The sequence below is a fragment of the Pleurodeles waltl genome, chromosome 8, assembly GCF_031143425.1.
Source record: "Pleurodeles waltl isolate 20211129_DDA chromosome 8, aPleWal1.hap1.20221129, whole genome shotgun sequence".
In the NCBI taxonomy this organism is placed as follows: Eukaryota; Metazoa; Chordata; class Amphibia; order Caudata; family Salamandridae; genus Pleurodeles; species Pleurodeles waltl.
In genome coordinates this window covers 768,517,314-768,537,940 of record NC_090447.1, presented here as the reverse complement: position 1 = coordinate 768,537,940, position 20,627 = coordinate 768,517,314, and the positions used below count along the sequence as shown (strand labels likewise).

At 46.8% G+C, this 20,627-nt stretch overlaps 1 protein-coding gene across 1 annotated transcript in view; it reads right to left on the bottom strand.

Annotated features, from left to right (window-relative positions):
* The window catches only part of ADGRG2 (adhesion G protein-coupled receptor G2), a 904,627-nt gene that overhangs the window by 488,360 nt on the left and 395,640 nt on the right, over window positions 1–20,627 (bottom strand). Inside the window, exon 5 of the mRNA XM_069205012.1 lies at window positions 18,919–19,014. Coding sequence (XP_069061113.1) covers window positions 18,919–19,014 — 96 coding nt within the window. The remainder of the gene's footprint in view (window positions 1–18,918; window positions 19,015–20,627) is intronic.

The window sequence follows — 20,627 nt, the reverse complement described above, 5'->3', positions numbered from 1 at the left end:
ACACAAGTGAGGTATCATTTTTATCGGGAGACTTGGGGGAACGCTGGGTGGAAGGAAATTTGTGGCTCCTCTCAGATTCCAGAACTTTCTGCCTCAGAAATGTGAGGAACATGTGTTTTTTTAGCCAAATTTTGAGGTTTGCAAAGGATTCTGGGTAACAGAACCTGGTCCGAGCCCCGCAAGTCACACCATCTTGGATTCCCCTAGGTCTCTAGTTTTCAGAAATGCACAGGTTTGGTAGGTTTCCCTAGGTGCCGGCTTTCTCTAGCTGAGCTAGAGGCCAAAATCTACAGGTAGGCACTTCGCAAAAAACACCTCTGTTTTCTTCCAAAAATTTGGATGTGTCCACGTTGCGCTTTGGGGCGTTTCCTGTCGCGGGCGCTAGGCCTACCCACACAAGTGAGGTATCATTTTTATCGGGGGACTTGGGGGAACACTGGGTGCAAGGAAATTTGTGGCCCCTCTCAGATTCCAGTACTTTCTGCCACAGAAATGCGAGGAACATGTGTTTTTTTAGCTAAATTTTGAGGTTTGCAAAGGATTCTGGGTAACAGAACCTGGTCCGAGCCCCGCAAGTCACCCCATCTTGGATTCCCCTAGGTCTCTAGTTTTCAGAAATGCACAGGTTTGGTAGGTTTTCCTAGGTGACGGCTGAGCTAGAGGCCAAACTCCACAGGTAGGCACTTTGCAAAAAACACCTCTGTTTTCTGTGAAAAAATATGTTGTGTCCACGTTGTGTTTTGGGCCATTTCCTTTCGTGGGCGCTAGGCCTACCCACAGAAGTGAGGTACCATTTGTATCGAGAGACTTAGGGGAACGCTGGGTGGAAGGAAATTTGTGGCTCCTCTCAGATTCCAGAACTTTCTGCCACAGAAATGTGAGGAACATGTGTTTTTTTAGCCAAATTTGGAGGTTTGCAAAGGATTCTGGGTAACAGAACCTGGTCCGAGCCCCGCAAGTCACCCCATCTTGGATTCCCCTAGGTCTCTAGTTTTCAGAAATGCACAGGTTTGGTAGGTTTCCCTAGGTGCCGGCTGAGCTAGAGGCCAAAATCTACAGATAGGCACTTCGCAAAAAACACCTCTGTTTTCTTCCAAAAATGTGGATGTGTCCACGTTGCGCTTTGGGGCGTTTCCTGTCGCGGGCGCTAGGCCTACCCACACAAGTGAGGTATCATTTTTATCGGGAGACTTGGGGGAACGCTGGGTGGAAGGAAATTTGTGGCTCCTCTCAGATTCCAGAACTTTCTGCCACAGAAATGTGAGGAACATGTGTTTTTTTAGCCAAATTTAGAGGTTTGCAAAGGATTCTGGGTAACAGAACCTGGTCCGAGCCCCGCAAGTCACCCCATCTTGGATTCCCCTAGGTCTCTAGTTTTCAGACATGCACAGGTTTGGTAGGATTCCCCAGGTGCCGGCTGAGCTAAAGGCCAAAATCTACAGGTAGGCACTTCGCAAAAAACACCTCTGTTTTCTTCCAAAAATTTGGATGTGTCCACGTTGCGCTTTGGGGCGTTTCTTGTTGTGGGCGCTAGGCCTACCCACACAAGTGAGGTATCATTTTTATCGGGAGACTTGGGGGAACGCTGGGTGGAAGGAAATTTGTGGCTCCTCTCAGATTCCAGAACTTTCTGCCTCAGAAATGTGAGGAACATGTGTTTTTTAAGCCAAATTTTGAGGTTTGCAAAGGATTCTGGGTAACAGAACCTGGTCCGGCCCGCAAGTCACCCCTTCTTGGATTCCCCTAGGTCTCTAGTTTTCAGAAATGCACAGGTTTGGTAGGTTTCTCTAGGTGCCGGCTGAGCTAGAAGCCAAAATCTACAGGTAGGCACTTCGCAAAAAACACCTCTGTTTTCTTCCAAAAATGTGGATGTGTCCACGTTGCGTTTTGGGGCGTTTCCTGTCGCAGGCGCTAGGCCTACCCACACAAGTGAGGTATCATTTTTATCGGGGGACTTGGGGGAACGCTGGGTGGAAGGAAATTTGTGGCTCCTCTCAGATTCCAGAACTTTCTGCCACAGAAATGTGAGGAACATGTGTTTTTTTAGCCAAATTTTGAGGTTTGCAAAGGATTCTGGGTAACAGAACCTGGTCCGAGCCCCGCAAGTCACCCCATCTTGGATTCCCCTAGGTCTCTAGTTTGCAGAAATGCACAGGTTTGGTAGGTTTCCCTAGGTGCCGGCTGAGCTAGAGGCCAAAATCTACAGGTAGGCACTCCGCAAAAAACACCTCTGTTTTCTTCCAAAAATGTGGATGTGTCCACGTTGCGCTTTGGGGCGTTTCCTGTCGCGGGCGCTAGGCCTACCCACACAAGTGAGGTATCATTTTTATCGGGAGACTTGGGGGAACGCTGGGTGGAAGGAAATTTGTGGCTCCTCTCAGATTCCAGAACTTTCTGCCACAGAAATGTGAGGAACATGTGTTTTTTTAGCCAAATTTTGAGGTTTGCAAAGGATTCTCGGTAACAGAACCTGGTCCGAGCCCCGCAAGTCACCCCTCCTTGGATTCCCCTACGTCTCTAGTTTTCAGAAATGCACAGGTTTGGTAGGTTTCCTTAGGTGCCGGCTGAGCTAGAGGCCAAAATCTACAGGTAGGCACTTCGCAAAAAACACCTCTGTTTTCTTCCAAAAATGTGGATGTGTCCACGTTGCACTTTGGGGCGTTTCCTGTCGCGGGCGCTAGGCCTACCCACACAAGTGAGGTATCATTTTTATCGGGAGACTTGGGGGAACGCTGGGTGGAAGGAAATTTGTGGCTCCTCTCAGATTCCAGAACTTTCTGCCTCAGAAATGTGAGGAACATGTGTTTTTTTAGCCAAATTTTGAGGTTTGCAAAGGATTCCTGGTAACAGAACCTGGTCCGAGCCCCGCAAGTCACACCATCTTGGATTCCCCTAGGTCTCTAGTTTTCAGAAATGCACAGGTTTGGTAGGTTTCCCTAGGTGCCGGCTGAGCTAGAGGCCAAAATCTACAGGTAGGCACTTCGCAAAAAACACCTCTGTTTTCTTCCAAAAATGTGGATGTGTCCACGTTGCGCTTTGGGGCGTTTCCTGTCGCGGGCGCTAGGCCTACCCACACAAGTGAGGTATCATTTTTATCGGGAGACTTGGGGGAACGCTGGGTGGAAGGAAATTTGTGGCTCCTCTCAGATTCCAGAACTTTCTGCCACAGAAATGTGAGGAACATGTGTTTTTTTAGCCAAATTTGGAGGTTTGCAAAGGATTCTGGGTAACAGAACCTGGTCCGAGCCCCGCAAGTCACCCCATCTTGGATTCCCCTAGGTCTCTAGTTTTCAGAAATGCACAGGTTTGGTAGGTTTCCCTAGGTGCCGGCTGAGCTAGAGGCCAAAATCTACAGGTAGGCACTTCGCAAAAAACACCTCTGTTTTCTTCCAAAAATGTGGATGTGTCCACGTTGCGCTTTGGGGCGTTTCCTGTCGCGGGCGCTAGGCCTACCCACACAAGTGAGGTATCATTTTTATCGGGAGACTTGGGGGAACGCTGGGTGGAAGGAAATTTGTGGCTCCTCTCAGATTCCAGAACTTTCTGCCACAGAAATGTGAGGAACATGTGTTTTTTTAGCCAAATTTTGAGGTTTGCAAAGGATTCTGGGTAACAGAACCTGGTCCGAGCCCCGCAAGTCACCCCATCTTGGATTCCCCTAGGTCTCTAGTTTTCAGACATGCACAGGTTTGGTAGGATTCCCCAGGTGCCGGCTGAGCTAAAGGCCAAAATCTACAGGTAGGCACTTCGCAAAAAACACCTCTGTTTTCTTCCAAAAATTTGGATGTGTCCACGTTGCGCTTTGGGGCGTTTCTTGTTGTGGGCGCTAGGCCTACCCACACAAGTGAGGTATCATTTTTATCGGGAGACTTGGGGGAACGCTGGGTGGAAGGAAATTTGTGGCTCCTCTCAGATTCCAGAACTTTCTGCCTCAGAAATGTGAGGAACATGTGTTTTTTTAGCCAAATTTTGAGATTTGCAAAGGATTCTGGGTAACAGAACCTGGTCCGGCCCGCAAGTCACCCCTTCTTGGATTCCCCTAGGTCTCTAGTTTTCAGAAATGCACAGGTTTGGTAGGTGTCTCTAGGTGCCGGCTGAGCTAGAAGCCAAAATCTACAGGTAGGCACTTCGCAAAAAACACCTCTGTTTTCTTCCAAAAATTTGGATGTGTCCACGTTGCGTTTTGGGGCGTTTCCTGTCGCAGGCGCTAGGCCTACCCACACAAGTGAGGTATCATTTTTATCGGGGGACTTGGGGGAACGCTGGGTGGAAGGAAATTTGTGGCTCCTCTCAGATTCCAGAACTTTCTGCCACAGAAATGTGAGGAACATGTGTTTTTTTAGCCAAATTTTGAGGTTTGCAAAGGATTCTGGGTAACAGAACCTGGTCTGAGCCCCGCAAGTCACCCCATCTTGGATTCCCCTAGGTCTCTAGTTTGCAGAAATGCACAGGTTTGGTAGGTTTCCCTAGGTGCCGGCTGAGCTAGAGGCCAAAATCTACAGGTAGGCACTCCGCAAAAAAACACCTCTGTTTTCTTCCAAAAATGTGGATGTGTCCACGTTGCTCTTTGGGGCGTTTCCTGTCGCGGGCGCTAGGCCTACCCACACAAGTGAGGTATCATTTTTATCGGGAGACTTGGGGGAACGCTGGGTGGAAGGAAATTTGTGGCTCCTCTCAGATTCCAGAACTTTCTGCCACAGAAATGTGAGGAACATGTGTTTTTTTAGCCAAATTTTGAGGTTTGCAAAGGATTCTCGGTAACAGAACCTGGTCCGAGCCCCGCAAGTCACCCCTCCTTGGATTCCCCTACGTCTCTAGTTTTCAGAAATGCACAGGTTTGGTAGGTTTCCATAGGTGCCGGCTGAGCTAGAGGCCAAAATCTACAGGTAGGCACTTCGCAAAAAACACCTCTGTTTTCTTCCAAAAATTTGGATGTGTCCACGTTGCACTTTGGGGCGTTTCCTGTCGCGGGCGCTAGGCCTACCCACACAAGTGAGGTATCATTTTTATCGGGAGACTTGGGGGAACGCTGGGTGGAAGGAAATTTGTGGCCCCTCTCAGATTCCAGTACTTTCTGCCACAGAAATGTGAGGAACATGTGTTTTTTTAGCCAAATTTTGAGGTTTGCAAAGGATTCTGGGTAACAGAACCTGGTCCGAGCCCCGCAAGTCACCCCATCTTGGATTCCCCTAGGTCTCTAGTTTTCAGAAATGCACAGGTTTGGTAGGTTTTCCTAGGTGCCGGCTGAGCTAGAGGCCAAACTCCACAGGTAGGCACTTTGCAAAAAACACCTCTGTTTTCTGTGAAAAAATATGTTGTGTCCACGTTGTGTTTTGGGCCATTTCCTTTCGTGGGCGCTAGGCCTACCCACAGAAGTGAGGTACCATTTGTATCGAGAGACTTAGGGGAACGCTGGGTGGAAGGAAATTTGTGGCTCCTCTCAGATTCCAGAACTTTCTGCCACAGAAATGTGAGGAACATGTGTTTTTTTAGCCAAATTTGGAGGTTTGCAAAGGATTCTGGGTAACAGAACCTGGTCCGAGCCCCGCAAGTCACCCCATCTTGGATTCCCCTAGGTCTCTAGTTTTCAGAAATGCACAGGTTTGGTAGGTTTCCCTAGGTGCCGGCTGAGCTAGAGGCCAAAATATACAGGTAGGCACTTCGCAAAAAACACCTCTGTTTTCTTCCAAAAATGTGGATGTGTCCACGTTGCGCTTTGGGGCGTTTCCTGTCGCGGGCGCTAGGCCTACCCACACAAGTGAGGTATCATTTTTATCGGGAGACTTGGGGGAACGCTGGGTGGAAGGAAATTTGTGGCTCCTCTCAGATTCCAGAACTTTCTGCCACAGAAATGTGAGGAACATGTGTTTTTTTAGCCAAATTTAGAGGTTTGCAAAGGATTCTGGGTAACAGAACCTGGTCCGAGCCCCGCAAGTCACCCCATCTTGGATTCCCCTAGGTCTCTAGTTTTCAGACATGCACAGGTTTGGTAGGATTCCCCAGGTGCCGGCTGAGCTAAAGGCCAAAATCTACAGGTAGGCACTTCGCAAAAAACACCTCTGTTTTCTTCCAAAAATTTGGATGTGTCCACGTTGCGCTTTGGGGCGTTTCTTGTTGTGGGCGCTAGGCCTACCCACACAAGTGAGGTATCATTTTTATCGGGAGACTTGGGGGAACGCTGGGTGGAAGGAAATTTGTGGCTCCTCTCAGATTCCAGAACTTTCTGCCTCAGAAATGTGAGGAACATGTGTTTTTTTAGCCAAATTTTGAGATTTGCAAAGGATTCTGGGTAACAGAACCTGGTCCGGCCCGCAAGTCACCCCTTCTTGGATTCCCCTAGGTCTCTAGTTTTCAGAAATGCACAGGTTTGGTAGGTTTCTCTAGGTGCCGGCTGAGCTAGAAGCCAAAATCTACAGGTAGGCACTTCGCAAAAAACACCTCTGTTTTCTTCCAAAAATTTGGATGTGTCCACGTTGCGTTTTGGGGCGTTTCCTGTCGCAGGCGCTAGGCCTACCCACACAAGTGAGGTATCATTTTTATCGGGGGACTTGGGGGAACGCTGGGTGGAAGGAAATTTGTGGCTCCTCTCAGATTCCAGAACTTTCTGCCACAGAAATGTGAGGAACATGTGTTTTTTTAGCCAAATTTTGAGGTTTGCAAAGGATTCTGGGTAACAGAACCTGGTCTGAGCCCCGCAAGTCACCCCATCTTGGATTCCCCTAGGTCTCTAGTTTGCAGAAATGCACAGGTTTGGTAGGTTTCCCTAGGTGCCGGCTGAGCTAGAGGCCAAAATCTACAGGTAGGCACTCCGCAAAAAACACCTCTGTTTTCTTCCAAAAATGTGGATGTGTCCACGTTGCGCTTTGGGGCGTTTCCTGTCGCGGGCGCTAGGCCTACCCACACAAGTGAGGTATCATTTTTATCGGGAGACTTGGGGGAACGCTGGGTGGAAGGAAATTTGTGGCTCCTCTCAGATTCCAGAACTTTCTGCCACAGAAATGTGAGGAACATGTGTTTTTTTAGCCAAATTTTGAGGTTTGCAAAGGATTCTCGGTCACAGAACCTGGTCCGAGCCCCGCAAGTCACCCCTCCTTGGATTCCCCTACGTCTCTAGTTTTCAGAAATGCACAGGTTTGGTAGGTTTCCATAGGTGCCGGCTGAGCTAGAGGCCAAAATCTACAGGTAGGCACTTCGCAAAAAACACCTCTGTTTTCTTCCCAAAATTTGGATGTGTCCACGTTGCACTTTGGGGCGTTTCCTGTCGCGGGCGCTAGGCCTACCCACACAAGTGAGGTATCATTTTTATCGGGAGACTTGGGGGAACGCTGGGTGGAAGGAAATTTGTGGCCCCTCTCAGATTCCAGTACTTTCTGCCACAGAAATGCGAGGAACATGTGTTTTTTTAGCCAAATTTTGAGGTTTGCAAAGGATTCTGGGTAACAGAACCTGGTCCGAGCCCCGCAAGTCACCCCATCTTGGATTCCCCTAGGTCTCTAGTTTTCAGAAATGCACAGGTTTGGTAGGTTTTCCTAGGTGCCGGCTGAGCTAGAGGCCAAACTCCACAGGTAGGCACTTTGCAAAAAACACCTCTGTTTTCTGTGAAAAAATATGTTGTGTCCACGTTGTGTTTTGGGCCATTTCCTTTCGTGGGCGCTAGGCCTACCCACAGAAGTGAGGTACCATTTGTATCGAGAGACTTAGGGGAACGCTGGGTGGAAGGAAATTTGTGGCTCCTCTCAGATTCCAGAACTTTCTGCCACAGAAATGTGAGGAACATGTGTTTTTTTAGCCAAATTTGGAGGTTTGCAAAGGATTCTGGGTAACAGAACCTGGTCCGAGCCCCGCAAGTCACCCCATCTTGGATTCCCCTAGGTCTCTAGTTTTCAGAAATGCACAGGTTTGGTAGGTTTCCCTAGGTGCCGGCTGAGCTAGAGGCCAAAATATACAGGTAGGCACTTCGCAAAAAACACCTCTGTTTTCTTCCAAAAATGTGGATGTGTCCACGTTGCGCTTTGGGGCGTTTCCTGTCGCGGGCGCTAGGCCTACCCACACAAGTGAGGTATCATTTTTATCGGGAGACTTGGGGGAACGCTGGGTGGAAGGAAATTTGTGGCTCCTCTCAGATTCCAGAACTTTCTGCCACAGAAATGTGAGGAACATGTGTTTTTTTTAGCCAAATTTAGAGGTTTGCAAAGGATTCTGGGTAACAGAACCTGGTCCGAGCCCCGCAAGTCACCCCATCTTGGATTCCCCTAGGTCTCTAGTTTTCAGACATGCACAGGTTTGGTAGGATTCCCCAGGTGCCGGCTGAGCTAAAGGCCAAAATCTACAGGTAGGCACTTCGCAAAAAACACCTCTGTTTTCTTCCAAAAATTTGGATGTGTCCACGTTGCGCTTTGGGGCGTTTCTTGTTGTGGGCGCTAGGCCTACCCACACAAGTGAGGTATCATTTTTATCGGGAGACTTGGGGGAACGCTGGGTGGAAGAAAATTTGTGGCTCCTCTCAGATTCCAGAACTTTCTGCCTCAGAAATGTGAGGAACATGTGTTTTTTTAGCCAAATTTTGAGATTTGCAAAGGATTCTGGGTAACAGAACCTGGTCCGGCCCGCAAGTCACCCCTTCTTGGATTCCCCTAGGTCTCTAGTTTTCAGAAATGCACAGGTTTGGTAGGTTTCTCTAGGTGCCGGCTGAGCTAGAAGCCAAAATCTACAGGTAGGCACTTCGCAAAAAACACCTCTGTTTTCTTCCAAAAATTTGGATGTGTCCACGTTGCGTTTTGGGGCGTTTCCTGTCGCAGGCGCTAGGCCTACCCACACAAGTGAGGTATCATTTTTATCGGGGGACTTGGGGGAACGCTGGGTGGAAGGAAATTTGTGGCTCCTCTCAGATTCCAGAACTTTCTGCCACAGAAATGTGAGGAACATGTGTTTTTTTAGCCAAATTTTGAGGTTTGCAAAGGATTCTGGGTAACAGAACCTGGTCTGAGCCCCGCAAGTCACCCCATCTTGGATTCCCCTAGGTCTCTAGTTTGCAGAAATGCACAGGTTTGGTAGGTTTCCCTAGGTGCCGGCTGAGCTAGAGGCCAAAATCTACAGGTAGGCACTCCGCAAAAAACACCTCTGTTTTCTTCCAAAAATGTGGATGTGTCCACGTTGCGCTTTGGGGCGTTTCCTGTCGCGGGCGCTAGGCCTACCCACACAAGTGAGGTATCATTTTTATCGGGAGACTTGGGGGAACGCTGGGTGGAAGGAAATTTGTGGCTCCTCTCAGATTCCAGAACTTTCTGCCACAGAAATGTGAGGAACATGTGTTTTTTTTAGCCAAATTTTGAGGTTTGCAAAGGATTCTCGGTAACAGAACCTGGTCCGAGCCCCGCAAGTCACCCCTCCTTGGATTCCCCTACGTCTCTAGTTTTCAGAAATGCACAGGTTTGGTAGGTTTCCTTAGGTGCCGGCTGAGCTAGAGGCCAAAATCTACAGGTAGGCACTTCGCAAAAAACACCTCTGTTTTCTTCCAAAAATGTGGATGTGTCCACGTTGCACTTTGGGGCGTTTCCTGTCGTGGGCGCTAGGCCTACCCACACAAGTGAGGTATCATTTTTATCGGGAGACTTGGGGGAACGCTGGGTGGAAGGAAATTTGTGGCTCCTCTCAGATTCCAGAACTTTCTGCCTCAGAAATGTGAGGAACATGTGTTTTTTTAGCCAAATTTTGAGGTTTGCAAAGGATTCCTGGTAACAGAACCTGGTCCGAGCCCCGCAAGTCACACCATCTTGGATTCCCCTAGGTCTCTAGTTTTCAGAAATGCACAGGTTTGGTAGGTTTCCCTAGGTGCCGGCTGAGCTAGAGGCCAAAATCTACAGGTAGGCACTTCGCAAAAAACACCTCTGTTTTCTTCCAAAAATGTGGATGTGTCCACGTTGCGCTTTGGGGCGTTTCCTGTCGCGGGCGCTAGGCCTACCCACACAAGTGAGGTATCATTTTTATCGGGAGACTTGGGGGAACGCTGGGTGGAAGGAAATTTGTGGCTCCTCTCAGATTCCAGAACTTTCTGCCACAGAAATGTGAGGAACATGTGTTTTTTTAGCCAAATTTGGAGGTTTGCAAAGGATTCTGGGTAACAGAACCTGGTCCGAGCCCCGCAAGTCACCCCATCTTGGATTCCCCTAGGTCTCTAGTTTTCAGAAATGCACAGGTTTGGTAGGTTTCCCTAGGTGCCGGCTGAGCTAGAGGCCAAAATCTACAGGTAGGCACTTCGCAAAAAACACCTCTGTTTTCTTCCAAAAATGTGGATGTGTCCACGTTGCGCTTTGGGGCGTTTCCTGTCGCGGGCGCTAGGCCTACCCACACAAGTGAGGTATCATTTTTATCGGGAGACTTGGGGGAACGCTGGGTGGAAGGAAATTTGTGGCTCCTCTCAGATTCCAGAACTTTCTGCCACAGAAATGTGAGGAACATGTGTTTTTTTAGCCAAATTTAGAGGTTTGCAAAGGATTCTGGGTAACAGAACCTGGTCCGAGCCCCGCAAGTCACCCCATCTTGGATTCCCCTAGGTCTCTAGTTTTCAGACATGCACAGGTTTGGTAGGATTCCCCAGGTGCCGGCTGAGCTAAAGGCCAAAATCTACAGGTAGGCACTTCGCAAAAAACACCTCTGTTTTCTTCCAAAAATTTGGATGTGTCCACGTTGCGCTTTGGGGCGTTTCTTGTTGTGGGCGCTAGGCCTACCCACACAAGTGAGGTATCATTTTTATCGGGAGACTTGGGGGAACGCTGGGTGGAAGGAAATTTGTGGCTCCTCTCAGATTCCAGAACTTTCTGCCTCAGAAATGTGAGGAACATGTGTTTTTTTAGCCAAATTTTGAGATTTGCAAAGGATTCTGGGTAACAGAACCTGGTCCGGCCCGCAAGTCACCCCTTCTTGGATTCCCCTAGGTCTCTAGTTTTCAGAAATGCACAGGTTTGGTAGGTTTCTCTAGGTGCCGGCTGAGCTAGAAGCCAAAATCTACAGGTAGGCACTTCGCAAAAAACACCTCTGTTTTCTTCCAAAAATTTGGATGTGTCCACGTTGCGTTTTGGGGCGTTTCCTGTCGCAGGCGCTAGGCCTACCCACACAAGTGAGGTATCATTTTTATCGGGGGACTTGGGGGAACGCTGGGTGGAAGGAAATTTGTGGCTCCTCTCAGATTCCAGAACTTTCTGCCACAGAAATGTGAGGAACATGTGTTTTTTTAGCCAAATTTTGAGGTTTGCAAAGGATTCTGGGTAACAGAACCTGGTCTGAGCCCCGCAAGTCACCCCATCTTGGATTCCCCTAGGTCTCTAGTTTGCAGAAATGCACAGGTTTGGTAGGTTTCCCCAGGTGCCGGCTGAGCTAGAGGCCAAAATCTACAGGTAGGCACTCCGCAAAAAACACCTCTGTTTTCTTCCAAAAATGTGGATGTGTCCACGTTGCGCTTTGGGGCGTTTCCTGTCGCGGGCGCTAGGCCTACCCACACAAGTGAGGTATCATTTTTATCGGGAGACTTGGGGGAACGCTGGGTGGAAGGAAATTTGTGGCTCCTCTCAGATTCCAGAACTTTCTGCCACAGAAATGTGAGGAACATGTGTTTTTTTAGCCAAATTTTGAGGTTTGCAAAGGATTCTCGGTAACAGAACCTGGTCCGAGCCCCGCAAGTCACCCCTCCTTGGATTCCCCTACGTCTCTAGTTTTCAGAAATGCACAGGTTTGGTAGGTTTCCATAGGTGCCGGCTGAGCTAGAGGCCAAAATCTACAGGTAGGCACTTCGCAAAAAACACCTCTGTTTTCTTCCAAAAATTTGGATGTGTCCACGTTGCACTTTGGGGCGTTTCCTGTCGCGGGCGCTAGGCCTACCCACACAAGTGAGGTATCATTTTTATCGGGAGACTTGGGGGAACGCTGGGTGGAAGGAAATTTGTGGCTCCTCTCAGATTCCAGAACTTTCTGCCACAGAAATGTGAGGAACATGTGTTTTTTTAGCCAAATTTAGAGGTTTGCAAAGGATTCTGGGTAACAGAACCTGGTCCGAGCCCCGCAAGTCACCCCTCCTTGGATTCCCCTAGGTCTCTAGTTTTCAGAAATGCACAGGTTTGGTAGGTTTCCCTAGGTGCCGGCTGAGCTAGAGGCCAAAATCTACAGGTAGGCACTTCGCAAAAAACACCTCTGTTTTCTTTCAAAAAATTGGATGTGTCCACGTTGCGCTTTAGGGCGTTTCCTGTCGCGGGCGCTAGGCCTACCCACACAAGTGAGGTATCATTTTTATCAGGAGACTTGGGGGAACGCTGGGTGGAAGGAAATTTGTGGCTCCTCTCAGATTCCAGAACTTTCTGCCTCAGAAATGTGAGGAACATGTGTTTTTTAAGCCAAATTTTGAGGTTTGCAAAGGATTCTGGGTAACAGAACCTGGTCCGGCCCGCAAGTCACCCCTTCTTGGATTCCCCTAGGTCTCTAGTTTTCAGAAATGCACAGGTTTGGTAGGTTTCTCTAGGTGCCGGCTGAGCTAGAAGCCAAAATCTACAGGTAGGCACTTCGCAAAAAACACCTCTGTTTTCTTCCAAAAATTTGGATGTGTCCACTTTGCGTTTTGGGGCGTTTCCTGTCGCAGGCGCTAGGCCTACCCACACAAGTGAGGTATCATTTTTATCGGGGGACTTGGGGGAACGCTGGGTGGAAGGAAATTTGTGGCTCCTCTCAGATTCCAGAACTTTCTGCCACAGAAATGTGAGGAACATGTGTTTTTTTAGCCAAATTTTGAGGTTTGCAAAGGATTCTGGGTAACAGAACCTGGTCCGAGCCCCGCAAGTCACCCCATCTTGGATTCCCCTAGGTCTCTAGTTTGCAGAAATGCACAGGTTTGGTAGGTTTCCCTAGGTGCCGGCTGAGCTAGAGGCCAAAATCTACAGGTAGGCACTCCGCAAAAAACACCTCTGTTTTCTTCCAAAAATGTGGATGTGTCCACGTTGCGCTTTGGGGCGTTTCCTGTCGCGGGCGCTAGGCCTACCCACACAAGTGAGGTATCATTTTTATCGGGAGACTTGGGGGAACGCTGGGTGGAAGGAAATTTGTGGCTTCTCTCAGATTCCAGAACTTTCTGCCACAGAAATGTGAGGAACATGTGTTTTTTTAGCCAAATTTTGAGGTTTGCAAAGGATTCTCGGTAACAGAACCTGGTCCGAGCCCCGCAAGTCACCCCTCCTTGGATTCCCCTACGTCTCTAGTTTTCAGAAATGCACAGGTTTGGTAATTTTCCCTAGGTGCCGGCTGAGCTAGAGGCCAAAATCTACAGGTAGGCACTTCGCAAAAAACACCTCTGTTTTCTTCCAAAAATTTGGATGTGTCCACGTTGCACTTTGGGGCGTTTCCTGTCGCGGGCGCTAGGCCTACCCACACAAGTGAGGTATCATTTTTATCGGGAGACTTGGGGGAACGCTGGGTGGAAGGAAATTTGTGGCTCCTCTCAGATTCCAGAACTTTCTGCCTCAGAAATGTGAGGAACATGTGTTTTTTTAGCCAAATTTTGAGGTTTGCAAAGGATTCTGGGTAACAGAACCTGGTCCGGCCCCGCAAGTCACCCCTTCTTGGATTCCCCTAGGTCTCTAGTTTTCAGAAATGCACAGGTTTGGTAGGTTTCTCTAGGTGCCGGCTGAGCTAGAGGCCAAAATCTACAGGTAGGCACTTCGCAAAAAACACCTCTGTTTTCTTCCAAAAATTTGGATGTGTCCACGTTGCGCTTTGGGGCGTTTCCTGTCGCGGGCGCTAGGCCTACCCACACAAGTGAGGTATCATTTTTATCGGGGGATTTGGGGGAACACTGGGTGGAAGGAAATTTGTGGCTCCTCTCAGATTCCAGAACTTTCTGCCACAGAAATGTGAGGAACATGTGTTTTTTTAGCCAAATTTTGAGGTTTGCAAAGGATTCTGGGTAACAGAACCTGGTCCGAGCCCCGCAAGTCACCCCATCTTGGATTCCCCTAGGTCTCTAGTTTTCAGAAATGCACAGGTTTGGTAGGTTTCTCTAGGTGCCGGCTGAGCTAGAGGCCAAAATCTACAGGTAGGCACTTCGCAAAAAACACCTCTGTTTTCTTCCAAAAATGTGGATGTGTCCACGTTGCGTTTTGGGGCGTTTCCTGTCGCGGGCGCTAGGCCTACCCACACAAGTGAGGTATCATTTTTATCGGGAGACTTGGGGGAACGCTGGGTGGAAGGAAATTTGTGGCTCCTCTCAGATTCCAGAACTTTCTGCCACAGAAATGTGAGGAACATGTGTTTTTTTAGCCAAATTTTGAGGTTTGCAAAGGATTCTGGGTAACAGAACCTGGTCCGAGCCCCGCAAGTCACCCCATCTTGGATTCCCCTAGGTCTCTACTTTTCAGAAATGCACAGGTTTGGTAGGTTTCCCTAGGTGCCAGCTGTGCTAGAGGCCAAAATCTACAGGTAGGCACTTCGCAAAAAACACCTCTGTTTTCTTCCAAAAATGTGGATGTGTCCACGTTGCGCTTTGGGGCGTTTCCTGTCGCGGGCGCTAGGCCTACCCACACAAGTGAGGTATCATTTTTATCGGGAGACTTGGGGAAACGCTGGGTGGAAGGAAATTTGTGGCTCCTCTCAGATTCCAGAACTTTCTGCCACAGAAATGTGAGGAACATGTGTTTTTTTAGCCAAATTTTGAGGTTTGCAAAGGATTCTGGGTAACAGAACCTGGTCCGAGCCCCGCAAGTCACCCCTCCTTGGATTCCCCTAGGTCTCTAGTTTTCAGAAATGCACAGGTTTGGTAGGTTTCCCTAGGTGCCGGCTGAGCTAGAGGCCAAAATCTACAGGTAGGCACTTCGCAAAAAACACCTCTGTTTTCTTCCAAAAATTTGGATGTGTCCACGTTGCACTTTGGGGCGTTTCCTGTCGCGGGCGCTAGGCCTACCCACACAAGTGAGGTATCATTTTTATCGGGAGACTTGGGGAAACATAGATTAGCAAAACAAAGTGTTATTGCCCCTTGTCTTTCTCTACATTTTTTCCTTCCAAATATAGGAGAGTGTGTAAAAAAGACATCTATTTGAGAAATGCCCTGTAATTCACATGCTAGTATGGTCACCCCGGAATTCATAGATGTGCAAATAACCACTGCTCCTCAACACCTTATCTTGTGCCCTTTTTGGAAATACAAAGATTTTCTTGATAGCAGTTTTTTACTCTTTATATTTCAGCAAATTAATTGCTGTATAACCGGTATAGAATGAAAACGCACTGCAGGGTGCAGCTCATTTATTGGCTCTGGGTTCCTCGGGTTCTTGATGAACCTACAAGCCCTATATATCCCCACAACCAGAGGAGTCCAGCAGACGTAACGAAATATTGCTTTCGATAATCTGACATTGCAGGGAAAAGTTACAGAGTAAAACGTAGAGAAACATTTATGTTTTTTTCACCTCAATTTCAATATTTTTCTTTTTCAGTTGTTATTTTCTGTAGGAAATCCTTGTAGGATCTACACAAATGACCCCTTGCTGAATTCAGAATTTTGTCTACTTTTCAGAAATGTTTAGGTTTCTGAGATCCAGCATTGGTTTCATGCCCATTTCTGTCACTGACTGGAAGGAGGCTGAAAGCACAAAAAATTGCAAAAATGGGGTATGTCCCAGTAAAATGCCAAAATTGTGTTGGAAAATTGGGTTTTCTGATTCAAGTCTGCCTGTTCCTGAAAGCTGGGAAGCTGCTGAGTTTAGCACCGCAAACCCTTTGTTGATGCCATTTTCAGGGGAAAAACCACAAGCCTTCTTCTGCAGCCACTTTTTCCAATTGTTTTGAAAAAAACGAAATTTTCCCTGTATTTTGGCCAATTTCTTGGCCTCCTTCAGGGGAACCCACAAAGTCTGGGTACCTCTAGAATACCTAGGATGTTGGAAAAAAAGGACGCAAATTTGGCTTGGTTAGCTTATGTGGACAAAAAGTTATGAGGGCCTAAGCGCGAACTGCCCCAAATAGGCAAAAAAAGGCCTGGCACAGGAGGGGGAAAAGCCCTGGCAGCGAAGGGGTTAATGGTAAAGTTGGTTGCTTTTAAAGTCACACTTCTGAAAATGCCACTTTTATAAAGTTCTCATTCCCTTGTCCTATTTGGTACTTGCAGCCTACTCCTGTGTCACACGACTAGGCGTGATTGGGAGTTGACCATGTGTATTCTTCCCAGACAGCCACACAACAGTGAGACTTGATGTTGGCAGGAAGGGCTATCATGGCAGGATGGGGGCAGAGCGATGCAGAGCCCCACTTGCACTTCAAAGACACTGCCTCAGCTCAGACACAAAGAACTTCACACTAGCCTTTTGTGACTACAGACATCCTCGGACCAAGGCAGTCAGGTAGGAAATTCCAGAAACTTCTGTGAGGGTAGCCTCCAGGCATTTCTATCACTTAAGAAATGGTACCAGGTATAGAATTAGGACACTCAGACCCACACTTCAGTGCAATCCTGGACCTGTAGATACTACCAAAGAAGGACTGCCCTAGTGCCAGAGGACTGCCCTGCTACCTGAGGGCTGCAATGCTGTCTGAAGCAGCCTATCCTGTTGTCTGAGGAGGAAGACTGGACTTGCTCCCTTCATCCCAGGATACCTGAAGTGCCTCCGAGGGATCAATTTATCAATCTCCTGTTCTAAGTTATAGGGACATTGCAAACTCCAGAGCCCTCTCTGCAACTGCCCAGCTGACCTTGTGCAATGGCCCTGAATAGGTGTGCAACTGGACCTGCCTGAGCCCTGCTGGCCTCTGTTGGCATGAGTTCCTGATCTCCAAGAGGTGCCTCCCAGGACCTGGGCCCCTGGTGCAGCATCAGTTGAGCTCCTCCTGGGAGTAAAGGAAAATTCCTAAAGATTGATCTTGCTGCCCATGACAACCACCAATGGAGAAGTCTGGTGAACAACCACTGCAACGCCCAATAGGATCTTCTTGCTACATAGCAACGACCATCTGCAATGCCTGGGCTGCTCTTCGTACTTTCTCCACTATGGACTGGACATATTGCGCCAAACCAGGTTCCTGTATCCAGCCTGTGCTCCATCACAGTCAGGCTGAACTTGTGACTTTCACCCGGTCCTGTATGATCAGATAACCGTGAGTGGTGCTTTATGCTTTTAGGCGCTATACTTAACTTAAATCCTTGAAATTGCATATCTCGATTCTACTGATTGGATTTTTGTTGCTTCAGTGTCAAATAATGTATTAAATTTGACTGAATTTTTCTAAAATTGTGGGGGGTTTTTGTGTTGGGTTTTCACTCTTTTACTGTTTCTGTGCTGCATAAATACTTTACACATTGACTCTAAGTTAGCATGACTACTTTTGTGCCAAGCTGCTGCCATAAAGTCAAGCATAGGTTAATTTAGCAACTTTTGTGGTTCACCCTGAAAAAGATTTTGGCTGCTGCGTGAGTAGGGCTCTTACACCTCTCTACCAGCACCACAATTTCACACAGTATCCCGGTTGCCAATCACTAAACTATGACATGTTTGCTGGGTGTGGCATCAACTTTCCTTCCACAATGTATCAGATTTACAGCATTGTGTACTGCCTGCTCTTAACTCTTTACTTATAATAATACTGTGATTAAGATTTTGTTCCATGGGACATTACTGCATTACATCTATAAAAGATCCCAACAGTTTTAGAAAGTGACAGCAAGATGAATCCGGTGTGAGCCTGACCCTCCCTTCATCATCATCAGTGATATCACGTTATGGTAGTACACCATACAGAGAGAGGGGGAAATGGGCAAGGGAATCATACCCATACCTCCAGATCTCAGCATTCAGAGCAGCAGGTGGGGAACCAATCTGGAAGAATTGTTGTCTAGTTTTCCAACGGAAACCCTGCCACCTCTGTACTTCTTTCAAGTTTGCTATGATGATTGCTGAGAAAACTGACAACTATTTTAGACAACCAGGAAAGAGGAAGGGGGATGGACAGCTTTAAGACCAACAGTATGAGGTAGCAGATATCCCAAGCAAGAAAACAATTCAAACATCAACATATTGGAGGGAAGGAAATGAGAGGGTTCTGAAGAACTGAAACAAATATGTCAGATGATGTACTAAAGCCGCAGCCAAAAGCAGGTGCAAAATGTACAACTGCTAGGCTCTTGATAAGTGGATATCAAGTCCTATTGTATGGCTGATCCTAGGCTGATTCGGAAGGTCACAAGTGACACAGAAAGTAATAGCCATTGACTACTGGAGCACAAGAGCAATAACCTAACGTGCTAACTGCACTGTTCCAGCATGCCTTAATGCCAGCCCTCTAGTATTGCATTTGATGTCTAAAACCTTCCAATGTGTAAGAAATTGGCAAAGAAATGTGTGTCTTTGGACCCCTCCTAGTCTTTGTAATCCTGACATAATTCCCATTAAAATTAGAAGCCTTTAGAAAGTCATAAATATGTTCAGTGTGCCTGCTTTAACTAAACAGCACCTATAACAATAATTGGCTGTAAAATCATTATTTTTAACTTTTAATGTAAGTGTACCCTAATCTTGATATCGGTCTTTAGACCAGGTGCTCTTGGACTTGAATGTACTGAATGGATTTTTAAAGAAAATGCGCACCATACAATTAGCCCTTTTGGCTCAAGATAGCTAAGTTCCCTATTTTTGTCTCTGGTCAGATCATTATATAACACAGAGCTTATGAAGCACTAAACACAGACACCCACACACTCAATGGGTCCATAGATGGGCTGTAACTGTATGAGTTTCAATACTTGCCACTTTCTCACTCTGATTTTTGCAGTAACTTTGCATTTTCTAACTACCTAGCATATAAATCTGAAAGCACATTGTGCTGCTTAAGACATTCAAAGAAAACAAATGACTATAGCAGAGGGATATAGATAATATATAGAAATCTCTGTACCTTGATTAGTCGTTAAGATGGTTTTAGCAATATCTCTGGCAACGCGATCTGATTTGGACGTGACCTTTCTTCCAAAAAGAGAAGAACTGTTGATTGCTGTGTGAGAAACAAGAAACCCATTTTTTCTAATTGATTAGCAGTACAAAACTTGCATTATCATACTGTAAATTGATTAAAATGACAAGGTAGACACTATTTTAGTTTTTTATGGCATATAAAGTCAGTATAATCCTAGCCATCCAAAAAAATGACCCCTCGAGTGATCAGACTGTACCTCGTTTCAGTCATGAATATCAAGCTGCAACTCCGAATACGTCAGTGAGCAAACCAATATAGAACACCAGCCAACTTCTTAAAAGCTCCCTGCCTGGCATGAATACCTTCCAGCTCCTTTCAGAAGAGGTTGAAAGACAGAAGAGATTTGCAAACAAATGAAACAGACAACCATAGGAGCCCCAAAGGTCTTATAAGCCAGCAACACTAGGCAGCAAATGGCAATCAATGCTCACCTAAAATTGAGTTGACTCGTGAATCTTGTGCCACATTGTGCTATTTCTCAGGAGTGCCTTGTATGCTCTACATGTGAGGTACCACTGACCCCTGCACTGGAGTCGGCCACCTCTGGAGATGCCTCTCCCTTACTGCCTCTAGAAATATTTTTCCACAGCGTCAAAACTGATAAACAAAATCCAAGATGGTGACAAAAACACGTTTTTTTAGCCATGACCCAGGCAATCATAGTTTATAAAAAATTCAAAGTATGACTGACAAGATCCACAAGTGATGACATAAGAGTTAAAACTGTAATGATTTACAAAAGTGCTAACTTTTTAAATCCCATTTGGCAACTTTTAAAATGGTACTGTCTAAAGTATACTGAAAGGATTTATACCAAATAAAAAGAAACACACTTTCTGATTAAAATTCTTCTTTCAGGCCAAGTTTGGTGTAAATCTATTCAGCGTTTTTTTTGCTATCTCTTTTAGCAGAATTTTCTATGGGAGCTAAAATAGGAAATCACCTGTTTTTTTACTTCCTTCATGAAACTTGGCATGTCAAAACTTAACAGAATGAGTAAATTGCCACCAGGTTTCGTGAAAACCCATTCACGGGGACATACCTTATAGGCGTATCAAAAAAAGTCATTTCAATTTAATTGTCTGCTGAACCATAACTACACAGTGGCTATAACCACTGTGTGATATATATATATATATATGTATAAGGAGAGAGAACTTTGGGTAGTTCCCAAGTTTAGGAGGAGATCAGTTCCAGTAAGGGGCACCATTTAACACCAGGGACACTCTAGATTGTTTATCTAGCAAAGTTTTTAAGCATAGGATCAGCACAGTACTATCTATGTCAAGCTAGATAGGGACAAGGTCTTTTGCCATTTGTACAGTAAAATGTTTAAGCATTGGATTGAAACAGTGCCACCCTCGCCAAGCTGTAAAATGGCAAAAGCCATTCACCACTTCAGCTGCAGTATTACACCTCTGGATTGGTAAAATATCATCAAAGCCAACCTGGAATAAGTAAAAGCAACCAGTGCCTTTTGTATACCCTAGCCCCTAGACTTGGTCCAGGGGTTCCCTGGGACTCCCCCCAAGGCTAAAAAGCATTTTTTTTAATAATCCTGGAGAAATCCGCACCTGGATCCATGCATCCCCCATACATATTTTTAATGTTGTCCTTGAGGAAGTGGTGGC